The sequence below is a fragment of the Andrographis paniculata genome, unplaced genomic scaffold (assembly GCF_009805555.1).
Source record: "Andrographis paniculata isolate CXL003 unplaced genomic scaffold, ASM980555v1 Contig62END, whole genome shotgun sequence".
Classification (NCBI taxonomy): domain Eukaryota; kingdom Viridiplantae; phylum Streptophyta; class Magnoliopsida; order Lamiales; family Acanthaceae; genus Andrographis; species Andrographis paniculata.
This window is the reverse complement of record NW_026137598.1, coordinates 4,230,296-4,245,074: the sequence shown is the minus strand read 5'-3', so window position 1 is coordinate 4,245,074 and position 14,779 is coordinate 4,230,296. Positions and strand designations below refer to the sequence as shown.

The 14,779-nt window shown below is 37.1% G+C and overlaps 3 protein-coding genes across 3 annotated transcripts; all 3 read right to left on the bottom strand.

Moving 5' to 3' along the window:
* Positions 1-5,505: 5,505 nt before the first annotated feature.
* LOC127261079 (pentatricopeptide repeat-containing protein At1g10270-like) lies at positions 5,506-8,629 on the bottom strand. The gene has a single exon (XM_051289253.1). It carries the CDS (start codon positions 8,567-8,569, stop codon positions 6,242-6,244), a length of 2,328 nt encoding a protein of 775 aa, XP_051145210.1. The 5' UTR covers positions 8,570-8,629; the 3' UTR covers positions 5,506-6,241.
* A 693-nt stretch (positions 8,630-9,322) lies between these two features.
* Positions 9,323-11,997, bottom strand: LOC127261375 (glycosyltransferase BC10). Its single transcript, XM_051289706.1, has 2 exons — positions 10,843-11,997; positions 9,323-10,132 (listed from the first exon to the last, which is right to left on the bottom strand). Exons 1-2 carry the CDS (start codon positions 11,425-11,427, stop codon positions 9,491-9,493), a joined length of 1,227 nt encoding a protein of 408 aa, XP_051145663.1. The 5' UTR covers positions 11,428-11,997; the 3' UTR covers positions 9,323-9,490.
* Positions 11,998-13,091: 1,094 nt separating this feature from the next.
* LOC127261178 (uncharacterized) lies at positions 13,092-13,922 on the bottom strand. The gene has a single exon (XM_051289411.1). The coding sequence runs from the start codon at positions 13,789-13,791 to the stop codon at positions 13,255-13,257; it is 537 nt and encodes a 178-aa protein (XP_051145368.1). The 5' UTR covers positions 13,792-13,922; the 3' UTR covers positions 13,092-13,254.
* Positions 13,923-14,779: the final 857 nt, after the last annotated feature.

Genomic DNA, 14,779 nt, shown 5'->3' with positions numbered 1-14,779 from the left:
GAGATGATTAAAAAAAAACAGTGACGTAATTTTGACTGTATTTACATTTTGAGTTTAATTCTAACTTAATTATGTATCTATTTTTCTCAAGTAACATACTCTAAAAAATAATGTTATAAATTAAAGTTTAATTTTTTCGCCCACTCAAAATTGTTGACAATGGATGAGATCATGACAGCTTATCTTGATATACATTATATGCAACAGACCTACCTGGGGTGATGGATTGGTATAGTGCACCATTGTACATAAGATCACTATTTTAGTGGTCCTCACTTCCTCCCTAACAAACTCTTATTTGTTTATTAATTTGTTAGATTTCATAGATTTGATTCGCCGGCTTAGAATAGATTAGTCTAAAGTATATATAATCTATGTATTCTTTCTTTTATTCAATAAATAAAAATTGATTAATTTCATAGGCGTGTTTTGTGCTATGTTCTTTACATCTTTTTTTGCTTTGTGCTATATTTTATTTTTATTTGTTTCATCATTGTATCAGAGCAATAATCGTTGGTGGTGCCTGATTAGTGAGAATCTAATATGGCTGCTACTATACCAATTGATCAGAGCCCTAACATCAGCTCACAGGGTACCACAAACCATGGATCTTCTCCCAACCCTACCTTGTTTTTGGGTGCTGAAGAACATCCAAATATGGCTCTACATCAGTTAAACTCCAATTATCTTTCTTGGAATATTAATATAGAAATAACTCTAATGACAAAATCTGAAGTGGGGGTACATAGATAAAACCCTAGTTAAACCTCCTGAATGAACACTTGAATTCAATCAATGGCGTGTATGTGATACTATGATCAGATCTTGGCTTCGCAACTCTATCTCCGCCAACATGCAAGAAGACTTCATTTATATTAATTTTACTAGGTAGTTATGGCTTTGGGCCAAAGGAAAATTTCGCCAGGCCAATGGAGTATTAATCAACCTGTTGCAAGCTTAAATAGCAGATCTCAAACAGGGAAGTGATATGCTAACAATGTATTACACCAAATTGGAAAAATTGATCGATGAGCTGCGCATAATTGAACTTGGAGCTAAATGTAAGTGCGGCAAGTGTTAGATGTGACAAACAAAATGTTAGCAGGAATTTATGATAGGGATTACCTTGTTCAATTCTTGACCGGACTGAATGAAATCTATCAGCCTATCAAAAACCAGATCCTGATGATGGATCATCTTCCAACAGTCAGTAAGGAATTTGCTATGTTACTCCAAATTGAGAAGCAAAACACTCCTATTGTGTTTGTGGATCTTAAGGCCTTTAATGTTGTCCATCAACAAACTAACCGAGTCACTCAACCTGCTGTCAACTTTAAGAGAAATGACAAGATGAAAATGCTCATTGACAAAATGAGTCAGATCTGCGAGGTGTGTAAAAGAAAGGGCATACAAAGGGGACATGCTTAAAAAAATACATGGTGTTCCAAACTGATTTAGAGAGATGAATGAAAAGAAAAGGACTCAAGTTAACGCTATTGTTGTTCCAGAACATGATGGAACTCCTTCAGACACCTCTTCAAAAGTCGATGTGCAATCCCTTTTTGCTGAATTGAAAAAGATTGTGGCAACCTCAGAGATCCCGTCTCATTTGCAAACTCAATGATTGAATATTCAGGTAGTATTCATTAGAATTTGTCAAGAGATATGATCAACAAGTTCCGGTTAGTAGATAGAGGTGCATCATGCCACATATGTATTGATAAGTCTCTGTTTTAATCTTTACAACCAATCTCTTCATATGCAGGAGTCTGTCTTCCTAATGGCACAATATGCCACCCTGAATTTATTAGCTTGAGTCCTAATTACCCTTATTTTTGCCCTTTATAATGTCTATTACATGCCTAAATTAAAATTCAACTTAATTTTTGTGAGTTGCATAGCAAATAATTCCAAACTAACATTAAAATTCTTCCATGACAAATGTGGTCTACAAGACCAAAGTTCCGAGGAAGTTCTTAGGGTTGCTTTGCAGAAGGATCATCTCTATTTACTCACTGGATTCCATTATACACTCTCCACACCCAAACTTCAATTTGACCAGCCGTGGCACCTTAGGGTATGACACCCGAGTGCTGAAGTCCTCTCCCATCTATCTTTTGATGTATGCCACATGGCTAAACAAATTCCTATGTATTTCAATAAAAGTTACTCTCATGCCACTTTTCCTTTTCAGCTTATCCACATGGATCTTTAGGGTCTATATAGTGTTTTCACCTTAAATAATTGCAAGTATTTTCTAACAGTTGTAGATGATCACACCAAAAATGTATGGACTTTCTTAATCCATTCTTAAGGCTAATCTCTTCCAAATCATTGAGGCATTTGTCAAGTATGTTCAAACCCACTAACAAATCCATTAAATATGACAATGGTATTGAATTCCTCAGTACAAACTGCCAAACTTTCTTCTAGAGTCTCGGCATCCAACATTAGCTTATTTGTCCTTACACTTCTCAACAAAATGAAAGGATTGAAAGGAAACACAAATATCTTCTCCAAGTAACTAAGTCCTTACTATTCCAAACCAATTTACCTCAAGAATTCTGGAGGGAAGCCCTTCTATATTCCACATTTATCATAAACAATTCTTTTTGAACTTCCATACTCTAAACTCTCTGACTATTCCTCCATCAAAGTTTTTGGCTATCTTTGTTATGTTACCAACACTCTCCCTGCTAAAACCAAGCTAGACCCAAAAGCCTTTAAATTCCTCTTCCTTGGAAACTTTTCATCCCAAAAGGCTTACAAATTGTACAACCTTGATACCTCCACTTTCTTTACTTCCAGGGATGTAGTGTTTTATGAAGATGCATTCCCTTAGGCAAAGCAATCACAAGATCATCAACAGAAATCAAGTTCCTCAACACTTTCAGGTACTTCTCCTCATTGTTCTATAACTTCTGATCATGTCCTTAGTTTCTTTAATACTCCTGCACGTTCTGTCTTCACCCCTGATCCTATTGATGAACCTCATGCTTCCAGCGCTGGTCAGACCAATGTACCTCCTATCTTTGGACTTGATCCTACCTATAAATCACCTGTTGTTCATATTTCACCATCTTGGCAATAGGTCTCCTCAGAATTAACATTCTTTTCTCAACTTGATCACTCTGACTAGTCCTCTACACAAGAACCATTAATCCTTCCACAACCTTCAAATACACCACCTCCTAGATCCATTAGAGTCCGACAACTCCCCATCCCAAATATTTTCAAGATTATATTTCCCCCACTATCCATAAGACTAAACATACTATTTGGCATGATGCACTAACTTTCACACTCCGGAAACCTACTTCTTATCACCATCTAGTAAAAGTGAACCATGAAGGCAAGCTATGAAAAAAGAGCTTTCTGCTCTTGAAAGAAATCAAACTTGACATTTGGTTGCTCTACCTCATGGAAAACGTCCTATCAGTTGCAAATGAGTTTACAACATCAAGATGCTGATGGCTCCATTCATAAATATAAAGCTCGGTTGGTAGCTAAGGGGTTTCTTCAACAGTTTGGGGTGGACCACACTGATTCTTTTGTACCTATTGCAAAAATGATAACCGTTAGAGTTCATGTTCTTATAGCAGCCTCCAAACATTGGCATATCCATCAGTTAGACGTCAACGATGCCTTCCTCCATGGACACTTGGATGAAGAGATTTATATGTTGGCACCCTAAGGCTACAATCACCCTCCTAGATTGGTGTGCAAATTGGGCAAATGTTTGTATGGTCTCAAAAAGGTTCCACGACAATGTTACAAAGAGGTTATCTTTCTCGATTCGTTTCCTTCAATTAACTCATGATCTTTGTTTATTCCTTAAGACAAATGGCCATCAGTTCACTGTTTTTATTGTCTACGTGGATCATATTCTCCTGACTGGTAATCATTCTCCACTATACAGGAGGTTAGGTGCTTTCTTCACTCTGAATTTATTGTAAAGACCTGGGTGATGTTGATTATTTTCTTAGGCTCCAGATCACCCAAAGTTCACATGGCCTCTACATCTCTCAACAAAATATCTTTTTGATATTCTCAATGAAGAGCATATGCAGGATCGTAATCCCTGCTATACTCCTTTACCACCGGGTGTGAAGATGCCTTCCGATGGAGGAGAATCACTTCAACCCTGGTCATTTTAGGAGATTGGTTGGTCGGCTGCTCTACTTAACCATGCCTAGGAACACTGTTCAACAATTGTCTTAATTCATGCAGACTCCTACATCTCTCAATCTCAAGATTGCTGATATATCTCAAGGATACTTTTTCTTTCCAACTGTTTTTCAACCAAGGTGATTGCTCTTCTCTCTCTGCCTTTTGTGATGCTGACTGGGACAATTGTATTATCGCAAAAAATTTCACCACTAGTTATTGTATTTTCCTTGAAAATTGTATGAACTCTTGGCGAACAAAGAAACTATCTACAGTTGCAAAATCCTCGGATTGTGACTGATCTTTTGTGGATCTCATACCTCCTTAATGATTTCCAGATACAAATCTCTTGTGCCATCCACATGATCCAAAATCTTGTTCATCATGAACATACGAAGCGTGTAGATATTGATTGTCATTTTATTCGTGGTCACTTCTCCAAAGGATTCATTCAACTAGTCTACATATCCTTTGTTGTGCAACCGGTTGATTTGTTCACGAAATACCTGCCAAGTGCTCATTTCCATTCTCTTAAGTCTAAACTTCACTTGAACTTTCTTCCACTGCAGTTTGTTGGGCTATGTTGACAATAGATGAAGATCATGACAGCTTATCTTCGTATCTATGTCAAGACAAACATAAAAGAATGTCCATGTATTCTATGCAACGGATGTGAGTTGTGGATTGATTTAGTGCACATTTGTACACAAGATCACAATCTCATTGGTCCTCATCTTCTCCTTAACAAACATTGATTTGTTTGTTAGGTTGTTATATTTCATTAGTTTAAATTTGATTTGTTTGTACGGCTTAGAATAGTTTAGTTTGTAGTATATATAAGGTTAGTTTGTAGTATATATAATGTATGCATTCTATCTTTCATTCAATAGAGGAAAACTGATTAATTCTGTGCTATGTTCTTTACATCTTCTCCTGCTTTGTGCAATATTTTGTTTTCATTTGTTTCACCAGAAATGTCGTGCAAAGTTTAAATACTAGAACAAGCACATCGGTGGAGCATCTCCCATTTGGAGAAACCTTCCACTAGGTAACTTTAAAATATATATATATATATATATGAATAATTCTTCTTGACTCAATAGTATGCTTAAATATATATATATATATATATATTGAACTTAAATATTCAGTACTAAATATAATTTGTCATGGGATGGTTAAGATAACAAAAAATATATTTCCAATATTTATATTTTAGTGTTAATATGTAAAATATCAGCGTCAATTATTAATCATTTCAATTAGATAATAAACTTGGAGGCAAAGAATATAATAGCAAAATTAATATGTTGTATGTATGAAATGGAGACATATAAAGATCTCAAACAACATTGTCATGTATTTCAGAGGATACAGAAAGTAAAATACAAGAACATTACAAATTTAGAGAAAAAAATAAAGTATAATATTTGGCTAAACTCTCATCTATTACTGCAACATTCAACCAAACAACAAATAATCAACAAATTCACTAAGTAATCACAACTTCAGAGAACATTATCAACATCTTTTTTATGTTATATAAATACAGCATAAAGGGGGTTGAGATTTGTAATTCTAAATATATAATTCTAAAGAACATTTCAACCAATCTAGCAATATATGCTTAAATAGTTGACCACAAGATTCAATAACATGAGACCAACCACAAAATCACATAATTGAATCAACATCCTGAAATGCAACATCATTATATAATACTACTATAACATAGCAGTCTTGTGAAGAACAAGGAATTAAATTAAAATAAATAAATAAATAAAAACACATTATGACTGCCAAACAACTACCTTACAGAAGCTTTGATCATTGCAATTAATTATGAATTTATCATCATTATAAATAATGTTAAAATTGGTTCGTCACACCTCAAGAATTATAAAAATAACCCTTCAAAATTTCATGTATATGTGGTCATAATAATCACTTAATAATAGGTGAACAACAGCAATTGACAGCAATGATCACAAACCTATAAATCAACACTGCCTGGATCATCAATTCTTCAAAAAAAGAACTAACCGATGATAGATAGTAAAAATTCTCAAATAAATTAAGAACCAGCATGACCTGCAATGCGTGGAAGTTCTGCATCCTGCTCTGGCACGGGATTCTGGTAGGTCATTTGGGGTTGATATGTCTGTCCTGTATGTTGATTTGCATATGACATTTGTGTAGAAGACCCCCCTGACTGCCATGGCATCGAGGGGTTTCTTCCTCCTTGTGCTGCCATTTCAGCCCTCCTTTCGACTCTTTGGGGACCTTGTTGTCCTAAGTATGGCTGTCTCTGAGGTGAATAGGGATCTGAAAGCCTGTTCAGAATACTCTCTATCTCTGCCCGTCGCCCTAACTTCTCAAAAGCATCAAAAAGAAATTCCTTAAGCGAAGCAGTCATGCCAATTCCATGGCTTGTCATCTCTCTCAAAAAATTAGTTGTGGCATCAAAATTTCCTTCCTTGATGAGGCCCCTAATCACGACATCACAAGTGGTTACGTCTGGTTTTGGTTCCTTATCAAGCATTTTGGACAGAAGAGATAGGCAATCAGAGGCCCGGGCCTTCTCAATCAAGAACCCAAACCACTTGTTGGCACGAGGAGTGATAACCCTTAAACCTGCCTCAACCATTTTGGTGAACTTCTCCAACATATCGTCGACTTTTTCTAGCCTAATATATGCATCTATCAACGTTGAGTATGTGTTAACGTCTGCCGGTAATGCTTTGTCACATAACTGCTTGTAGTACTGCTCGGCTTCATCCATCATGTCGAGCTCACACAACCTTAACATCATGTTATTAAATCCAGCAACATCCATCTGGAAAGGCTTCGACTTTTGCCCTTTCCCAGACCTCTTGAAAACATCAATTGCCTCATCAACCTTCCCTTCCTTGAAACACTCGTTCACCATCATATTAACGGTTTCAGAATTCACCGCCTGAAAAGTCGGCGGCGTGTGGTCATCCAACATGTCATGGAACAAATCCCATGCCTCCTTCTTTCTCCCGTGCCTCAACAACGTCTCCAACAACACATTTCTTGTCGCAGGCACCATTCTGTAATTCCGGGACATCAAATCCCGATAAGACTCCATTGCCTCCTTCGCCTTCCCCTGATTGAAAAACCAATCCATGAATGTAGCATTCACCACCCCATCATACACCGTGCACCGCTCCTTCAACTCATCAAACAGCTCGTTCGCCTTATCTAGTTCGCCTAAATTCAAGAATCCATTTATCACATTATTGTACACCAAAGAATCTGCACCATGGCCCTTGTTCAACATATCCCTAAGCAACCCTACAGCATCATTGATCCTCCCAGCATCAATAAGCCCTTTCGTTAAATGTCGATAAGTGACAGCCGAAGGGCTGAAGGGGGCATTCTCAAGAATATACTCGTATACTTTTAGGGCTTCGTCTACCTCATTGGACTCACAGTGCGAGACAATGAGATTATTGTACGAGACAATGTTTGGTATAATATTAAACTGCCGGAAAAAGTATTGAAACAGTGCTTTAGCATCGCTATACCTCTTGGCACGGTACATGGCGGCAATTATAGCATTGCAGGTGAAGACGGTGGGTCGGATGTACTGGAACACGGACTGACGAGCTATATATGAGGCGGCATCAAGGTCGCCGGCGCGAATTAGGGATTGGACTCGGTTGTGGAGGTTCAGGCGAGGGCCTACGAGCGCAGAGGTGGAGTCAGGTAGGCGGGGCCGGTCGGAGCTGTCAGGGTTGGGCGGAGGGGTTTGAGGATTGGGGCGGAGGGCGAACAGTGGAGGCTCGATTCGGAGCCTCCGCTTGCGGCGGCGACGCTCGGCGGCGGCTTCCTCTGCTGAGGAGAAGCCGTACGAGCGCTGGGGGGGTGCGGTGGTGGAAGAGGAACCGGGAAATTGGAAAGTGTTGTTGGGGGCAGAGGTGTTGGGGAACTGAAATTGGTTGTTGGCGGCGGAGAACTGAGGGTTGGGATGATAATTCGACGACGATTGGGAGGGCGGCGGCGCCGGCGGGGATTGGGGATTGAAATGGTAATTTGGTACGCTGTAGTAGGATTGGTTCGGGGGAGCATCGGAAGGGTGTTGGGGATCGACGGAAGGAGCGGCGGCGGCGGGATATCGGGGATCGGCGGTGGTAGTGGCTGGGACGGCGCCGGGATATCGGGGATCGGCGGCGGGGGGAGGGTACTGAGGATTGAATTGGGGGTGGGGAGCGGCGGCGTTGGGATGTTGGTAGTTTGCTGCAGCATCGGAAGGGGAAGGAGGATGAGAGTGGTTGTGGTTGTGGTGTTGCGCGGCGGAGTAGGGGAAGGGGAAGGAGTTGGTGGAGTAAGGTCGACGGCGGAGGAAGAGACGGGTGAGGGCGGAGGAGACAGCCATGGTTAACGGCGATTACAAACCCTAGACTGACTGACTGACTACTCGAACGAAAGCCTTAAACCCTTCATTTATATTTATTTATTATATTACTCCTAATTTTCTCTACATTTTTTCTTTTGTATTTTATTTTATTTTCAACAATATTTATTTATTGACGTGTATTTTTTTAAAAAAAGAAATTAATATATTTAAAAAAATTAATGTCTTAAACATAATCATTATTTTCTATAATTTACATAAAACATAAATATTTGGATTAATTTCATAAAATTTTACACACTCATCTGACTATATTATTATATTAACAGTATAATTTAAATGATCTTTGTTCCAATACAACACTACTGTGCGTATCAAAACAATATCATATCACTATAAAATTACTTTTATTTTTTTTTATTATTATTACGCAATTGCCACTACTTTTTACACTAATACACTCGGACAAAAAAATTTTATCCATACTTTTTACCCAATATCAATATTTCTTACATTTCGTGTCAAACCCAACTCAGACTATAGTTCTGGTACGGATGAAATATATAAATATAAATACTTTCTATCTTCTACAGTTATGTTAAAAAAATTTATTGTAAATTTATGCATAATTTAGTAAATAAGTTTTTTTATTTATAGTTTTATTACTTTTATTTAATACATAATAACCAATTTTTTATTGAAATAAATAATTTAATAAATTTTCTATAATATGCCATTAAGGAACATTTATAGTAAAATGTACATACAATAAGGTCAATAACATTGGTATGGTGTATCTCATTTCCATCCTCAAAAAACCACAAACTCTGCAAACTACCAACAAACATACCAAAATTTCCCTCCAACAAAACTGTACAACACAAAACACAGTCTGGATCAAAACCCTAACAAAAACAAGAAAAGAAAAGATTCGAAAACATATCAAAATCCCATAACTTGTGAGCTAATATTAAGCAAAGGTTCCAAGGCACTGGGATCAAACTTCCTAGCAAAAAGATGGCAGATCGGCGTTTCGCCGAAATTGTAACGGCAGGCTGTGCCGTTATTTCTAAGCGAGTTCATGAAACCTTCAGTTATGTTAACGGCACTAAATGTTGCCGGATGTGGCGCTATTAGCGACCAGTCGACGTAAGTTATGGTGCGGTTCGAGTTCAGGGAGCCATAGAACTTACGTATGTAGGTTGGAATGTAGTGCTCGTCCGGGTAGCACGACGGTTTGCAGTATTTACTGAAGATCGAGTAATATTTGGTGTCGGCGACAATCTTGACAGCCAGGGTGCGCTGCATCTCGAACCATTGAGAGCCTTTTCGCCATTCGGAAAGTTTGATATCGGGCTTCATCCAACGGCTGTAGCGGCCGCGGCCGTAACGGGACGGGTCATCGAATGACTCGACAAAACTGTGGGCGGACTCCACGAGGTATTTGTGGACTGTTGGGAAATCGTAGATGGGAATACAGCTCTCCGAGAGAAGAACAAATCGCTCATTTGAGTAGTCGAGAAGGGCGTTGGCTAAAAGCCGTTTTTCTCCATCGACCAGCGACACTGATCCCCACGCGACGCTCTGTGAGTCCAAATAGAAATGGTAACAAATGAAAATAGTTAGAAGATTGTGAGTTTAAGAAGAAACGGAATTCGGAATTTGCATTGTAATAGGAACGAAGAACAACAAGCTCAATCAATGCACACGTAGAGCAACTTTTTTCGATTCTATCAAAATGGTAAACAATAATAAGAAAAATCGACCAATTTCTCAACAAATAAAGATAATACTCAAATTCGTTCTTTTTGAACACAAGGGCTTCAAACTAGGTGAAAATGGAAGCTAAATTTACGAGAAAACAATCTCTTTCTTACGACACTTGAACACCGGGCAATGTTAGATTAACAAGAATCAAACAAGTACTTCATATGAACTCAGCTTCATACACCACCGAGCATTGGAATAGTCGATATGCTAAGCATAAGGTTTCACGAATAATCTAAATGACATACGAGTACAACAAAACAAAAAATCAATCCCTATTGATCATCTAACGAGCAGTTTAGATCAGATTTCCAATTGAATTCAAGACACATCTCAATCCACCCCTAGTATCCATCAATATAAAAAGTTATACCAAAAACTTATTTGATCTGCTAAAACTCAAAGACGAAGCCAATTCCTAGCATATACCAAGATCATAATAGACAAGAACACGAAGACCTTCTCCCAAATTTACACCAACAATCAATCAACACACAAAAAGCATAATCCCCCACAGAAATTTATACCTTACTTGGAATCTGGCGCCTATAGAAAACTGATGATTCGGAAACACTGAGCTCAAATCCCGGCGGAGCATGCACGAAAATGGAATACTTATCCGCATCCTGCCCGGCGAAGAACCTCTCCCACAACGGCAACAGCGGGATTGGGCCACGAGTCAAGAACATGAAAGCCACTTTTGGCATTCTGCTGAAAGGAAACTCCTCCTTCTCCGGCACCAATGTCGCCCTCCAAAACAACTGATCGTCTGTCAAACCATGGTTCAGATTTTGCAGTCCTGTGAAACTGTCCATGCTCTTCAACTCATCCCTTCCACAATTCACCTCAATACTCTCATCATTCGCCGGACCAAATTGAAAAGGATTAAAATACACGCTCTTGCCTCTGAACTGGAAATCGAAGTACCTATCGACATGCGAACCAGAGATCAATCCCAAAACTACACCCAGAACAAAAATGATCAATACAGAGACGAGTTTCAGCAGCCGGAATGACGAATCCGCCACTCCTGTAGAACCAAAGAGCGCGTCTTCTTTCGCCCTAGCTTTCGCAAATTTCCCTTTCGTATCTCGGGCGTTTTCCATTTCCATTTTTGAAATTAATTATTCCTCGCAGCTGAGAAAATCGTCCTCCAAAGAAGCAGAAGCTGCTGTTGAATCGTGCCGCGGTTCTCTGACTTCTTTGGGGCTATTTCCACCGCCCTTTCGTCAGCTCTCGAGAAGATCGATCAAATGTTGAAAAAAACGAACCCTAGTCAACTAAATTAATAAACAATGAAATTGCGCCAGCAAAACCTATGGGCAAAATGAAGATAGTTGTCGTAGTGCATGAGAGATCCAATCCACCCAACAAAACCCCAATCGACTTCCCACCCGCGTCTGGAATATTTAATTCTTCCGGGGAATCTGCCGCGAATCAATAAGCAATCAATATCGCGCTTCTCCGATCCGGCAGTGTAAAATCAGAATGATTCGAAGGGGCGGGCAATCAACGGGAGCAAATTGGGAATTGTATTCGGTGGTTTTGGGGAATGCAATCCGATGCGATTGAGATGAATTAGAGAATAGGGCAGAGCACAAAGAAATAGAAATCGCCCATTGATGAATTTATGCGAGGTTGAAGATGCAGAGAGGGGCAGGGCAGGGAGGGCGATGTGGGGCTTTCAGTGGGGGTGGGGGTGGGGGGGGGGGGGGGATTATTTTTATTTATTATTTATTTATTTATTTATTTTCGTAGGGTTAATCATGACTGTCATTTTCATCGGCCAATAATTCCTACTTTCAACAACCGATACAGAAGTGCGTTTATATTTGGAATTTATTTCCCAGGATGTTTTCCTTTTCTTTTTAAATCAATTTTCTACATTATAATATTTTAATTTTCTTTTTTGAATATTTGCGGTGTATTTATATTTATTTGTGAAGTTTTACTTTTATTATTTAATTTTTTAAACATAAAATTAAATATTTATTTTTTATTTATATTATACAAAAAGTTTCAAACTATAGTATTAATATATACCAGAGAAAAAAACAATACAAATTCATACTATAAATAATGCAAATTTTATATGTTAATAACAATATTTTGATCACATCATCTCCTTACATATATATATATAATTTGAATAGAATTTACTTAAATAAATTTCTATATTTTAATAATTTTTTTTTTCAAATAAATTTGAGTTATAATTAAATCCGCTAATTAAATCTACTAACTGGCCCAATATTCACACTTTTGAGATTTTCTTTCCATATAAAATTCCCAAATAAAAAAGAAATCAATGGGCAAGTGAGTATACATAATTTACGTATAATTGATCAATGAAATGGGATCTTCAACCCCTTATGGCTTATCAGCTCTCTTCACGCTCCTTAGTCAAAGTTATATATTTATATGTATAAATACTCATTTTGTCCCATTGAAATATTATTATTTTATATTTCCTTCGGTCCCAAAATAAAGTTATTATTTTTTAATTTAATAATTGTACTATCTACGTAATAAATATCCTTTTAACTTACAATATATTACACCGATGCTATTACTTTTATAATTAAAAGAAAAACCATCACGATTTTTTTGATCTGAAAGTGGATCTAATAACCTAAACTTGTTTTTTTGTCATTTTTCACCTAAATTTTCAACGCGACGGAGTTAATGAAAAAAAAAAATATGTGCCACACAATTTAAGATTAATTTAATTAGATAAAATAATCTAAAATAATCAAATTAATATATATCTCGATTAAATATAAAATATCAAATATGATTAATAAATCAATTAATTAAACTGTTCTAAATCCCAATTCAGTTGGTATCTTTTTCAAGAACCTGTAGATGATCAATGTAGCCTTACTTACAAGATATGTGTGTATATATATATATATAGATAGATACAAAATGAATTCATTTCAGAAAAGAAGAAGTGGTGGCTGTTGAGAAGACGATCGTTCCCTCAAAGTCAAACAAGGGAACACACACCCCAACACGCGAGCCCCAAACCTCCTCATCATAGCCATACCCCATCCAAATCCACACTCACGAGGTCCAGGACCAGGACCAGGACCGCCTTTCTTCACCTCATCATCATCATCACAGGGAGAGGGAGATATTTGGGATTCTGATATTATTAATGTCCCTGAATTACCTGAAGCTGAAGGAGATTTTACTATTGTCTTGCACTTGCCTTCTGATTCTGATTCAGATTCTTCAAAATGCACCTGGTACTCATCGTACTCATATTCATACTCCATCCATGGCGGCAGCGGTGGGGCTGACGGCAGAAGTGCCTCGTACGGGCTGTCTTCCTCGTAATTATACAGCACCGCCGGCGGCGGCGGCGGCGGCGGCCGCGACGGTGGTGGCGGGGAGTACGGTGGATGCACTTTTTTCTTCTTGGGTCTGCGGGGCCAGAATTTGAGCTTCTTCATGGCTTTCATCACCTTCATTTTTGCTGAACTTAGACACACTTAGATATGTATATATATGTATATATGTATATCAGTGTGTGTATATGTAATGTAACGGGAGCTGTTTGTAAGTATGAATTTTGTGTCTGTGGGATTTCTTGTAGCCGTTGAGAAAAGGGCTTACCCTTTTTTGGTTCTGATTTTTTGACCGTTGCATTTTAAAATATGCCTCATACGCTGCAGGGGTATTATAGTCATTTTGTTTACTATTGCATGTTTGAATGTTTCCCTTGCTTGGAAATTTATTCAAAGGGTGAATAGTTTATGTTGTTTCATTAGAAAAAAATAATGTGCTTCATTTCATTTATTTTGTCATGTTCAAAATTAATCTGATTATTTTTATTTTTTATTAGTAATTCTAAATTTTTACTTAAATAAAATAATACCCTCCACTTAGATACAATAATACAAGAAAATCATAAAAAAAAAAAATAAAAACAAATAATAAGAGTAAGTTTTGAATAATTTTTTCAGCTACATCGAATAACTTACAAATTTAATTCAATAAAAGACATACTAGACGAATCTTGTCTGACAGATAAGACCAAAAGCATTCAAAATTTTACAAAATACAATCATGTGTTAAACTATATTTCCGGATACAAGGCAATATGTCTACAAAGTCTCATATACAAAAACTATGATCATATGTTGTTATAAAATAAGACTATGTATTAGAAAAACACTTAGTGTTTTTTTTTTCGATTAATTTTAGGAAATACAAAAATTATGATCATATGTTGTTATAAAACAAGACTATGTATTAGAAAAATATTTAGTGTTTTTTTTATATTAAGTTTAGGAAATACAAAAACTATGATCATATGTTGTTATAAAACAAGTCTATGTATTAGAAAAACACTTAGTGTTTTTTTTTTTTCAATTAAGTTTAAAAAATACAAAAACTATGATCATATGTGTTATTATAAAACAAGATTATGTATTAGAAAAATATTTAGTTTTTTTT

What these genes read in the sequence shown, in the direction of transcription:
- LOC127261079 (XM_051289253.1), bottom strand. Translation starts at nt 8,569, where the DNA reads ATGGCTGTCTCCTCCGCCCTCACCCGTCTCTTCCTCCGCCGTCGACCT.
- LOC127261375 (XM_051289706.1), bottom strand. Translation starts at nt 11,427, where the DNA reads ATGGAAATGGAAAACGCCCGAGATACGAAAGGGAAATTTGCGAAAGCT. An exon ending in GGCGCCAGATTCCAAGTAAG is followed by an intron (nt 10,133 to 10,842) that starts GTATAAATTTCT and finishes TTGGACTCACAG; the next exon opens with AGCGTCGCGTGGGGATCAGT.
- LOC127261178 (XM_051289411.1), bottom strand. Translation starts at nt 13,791, where the DNA reads ATGAAGGTGATGAAAGCCATGAAGAAGCTCAAATTCTGGCCCCGCAGA.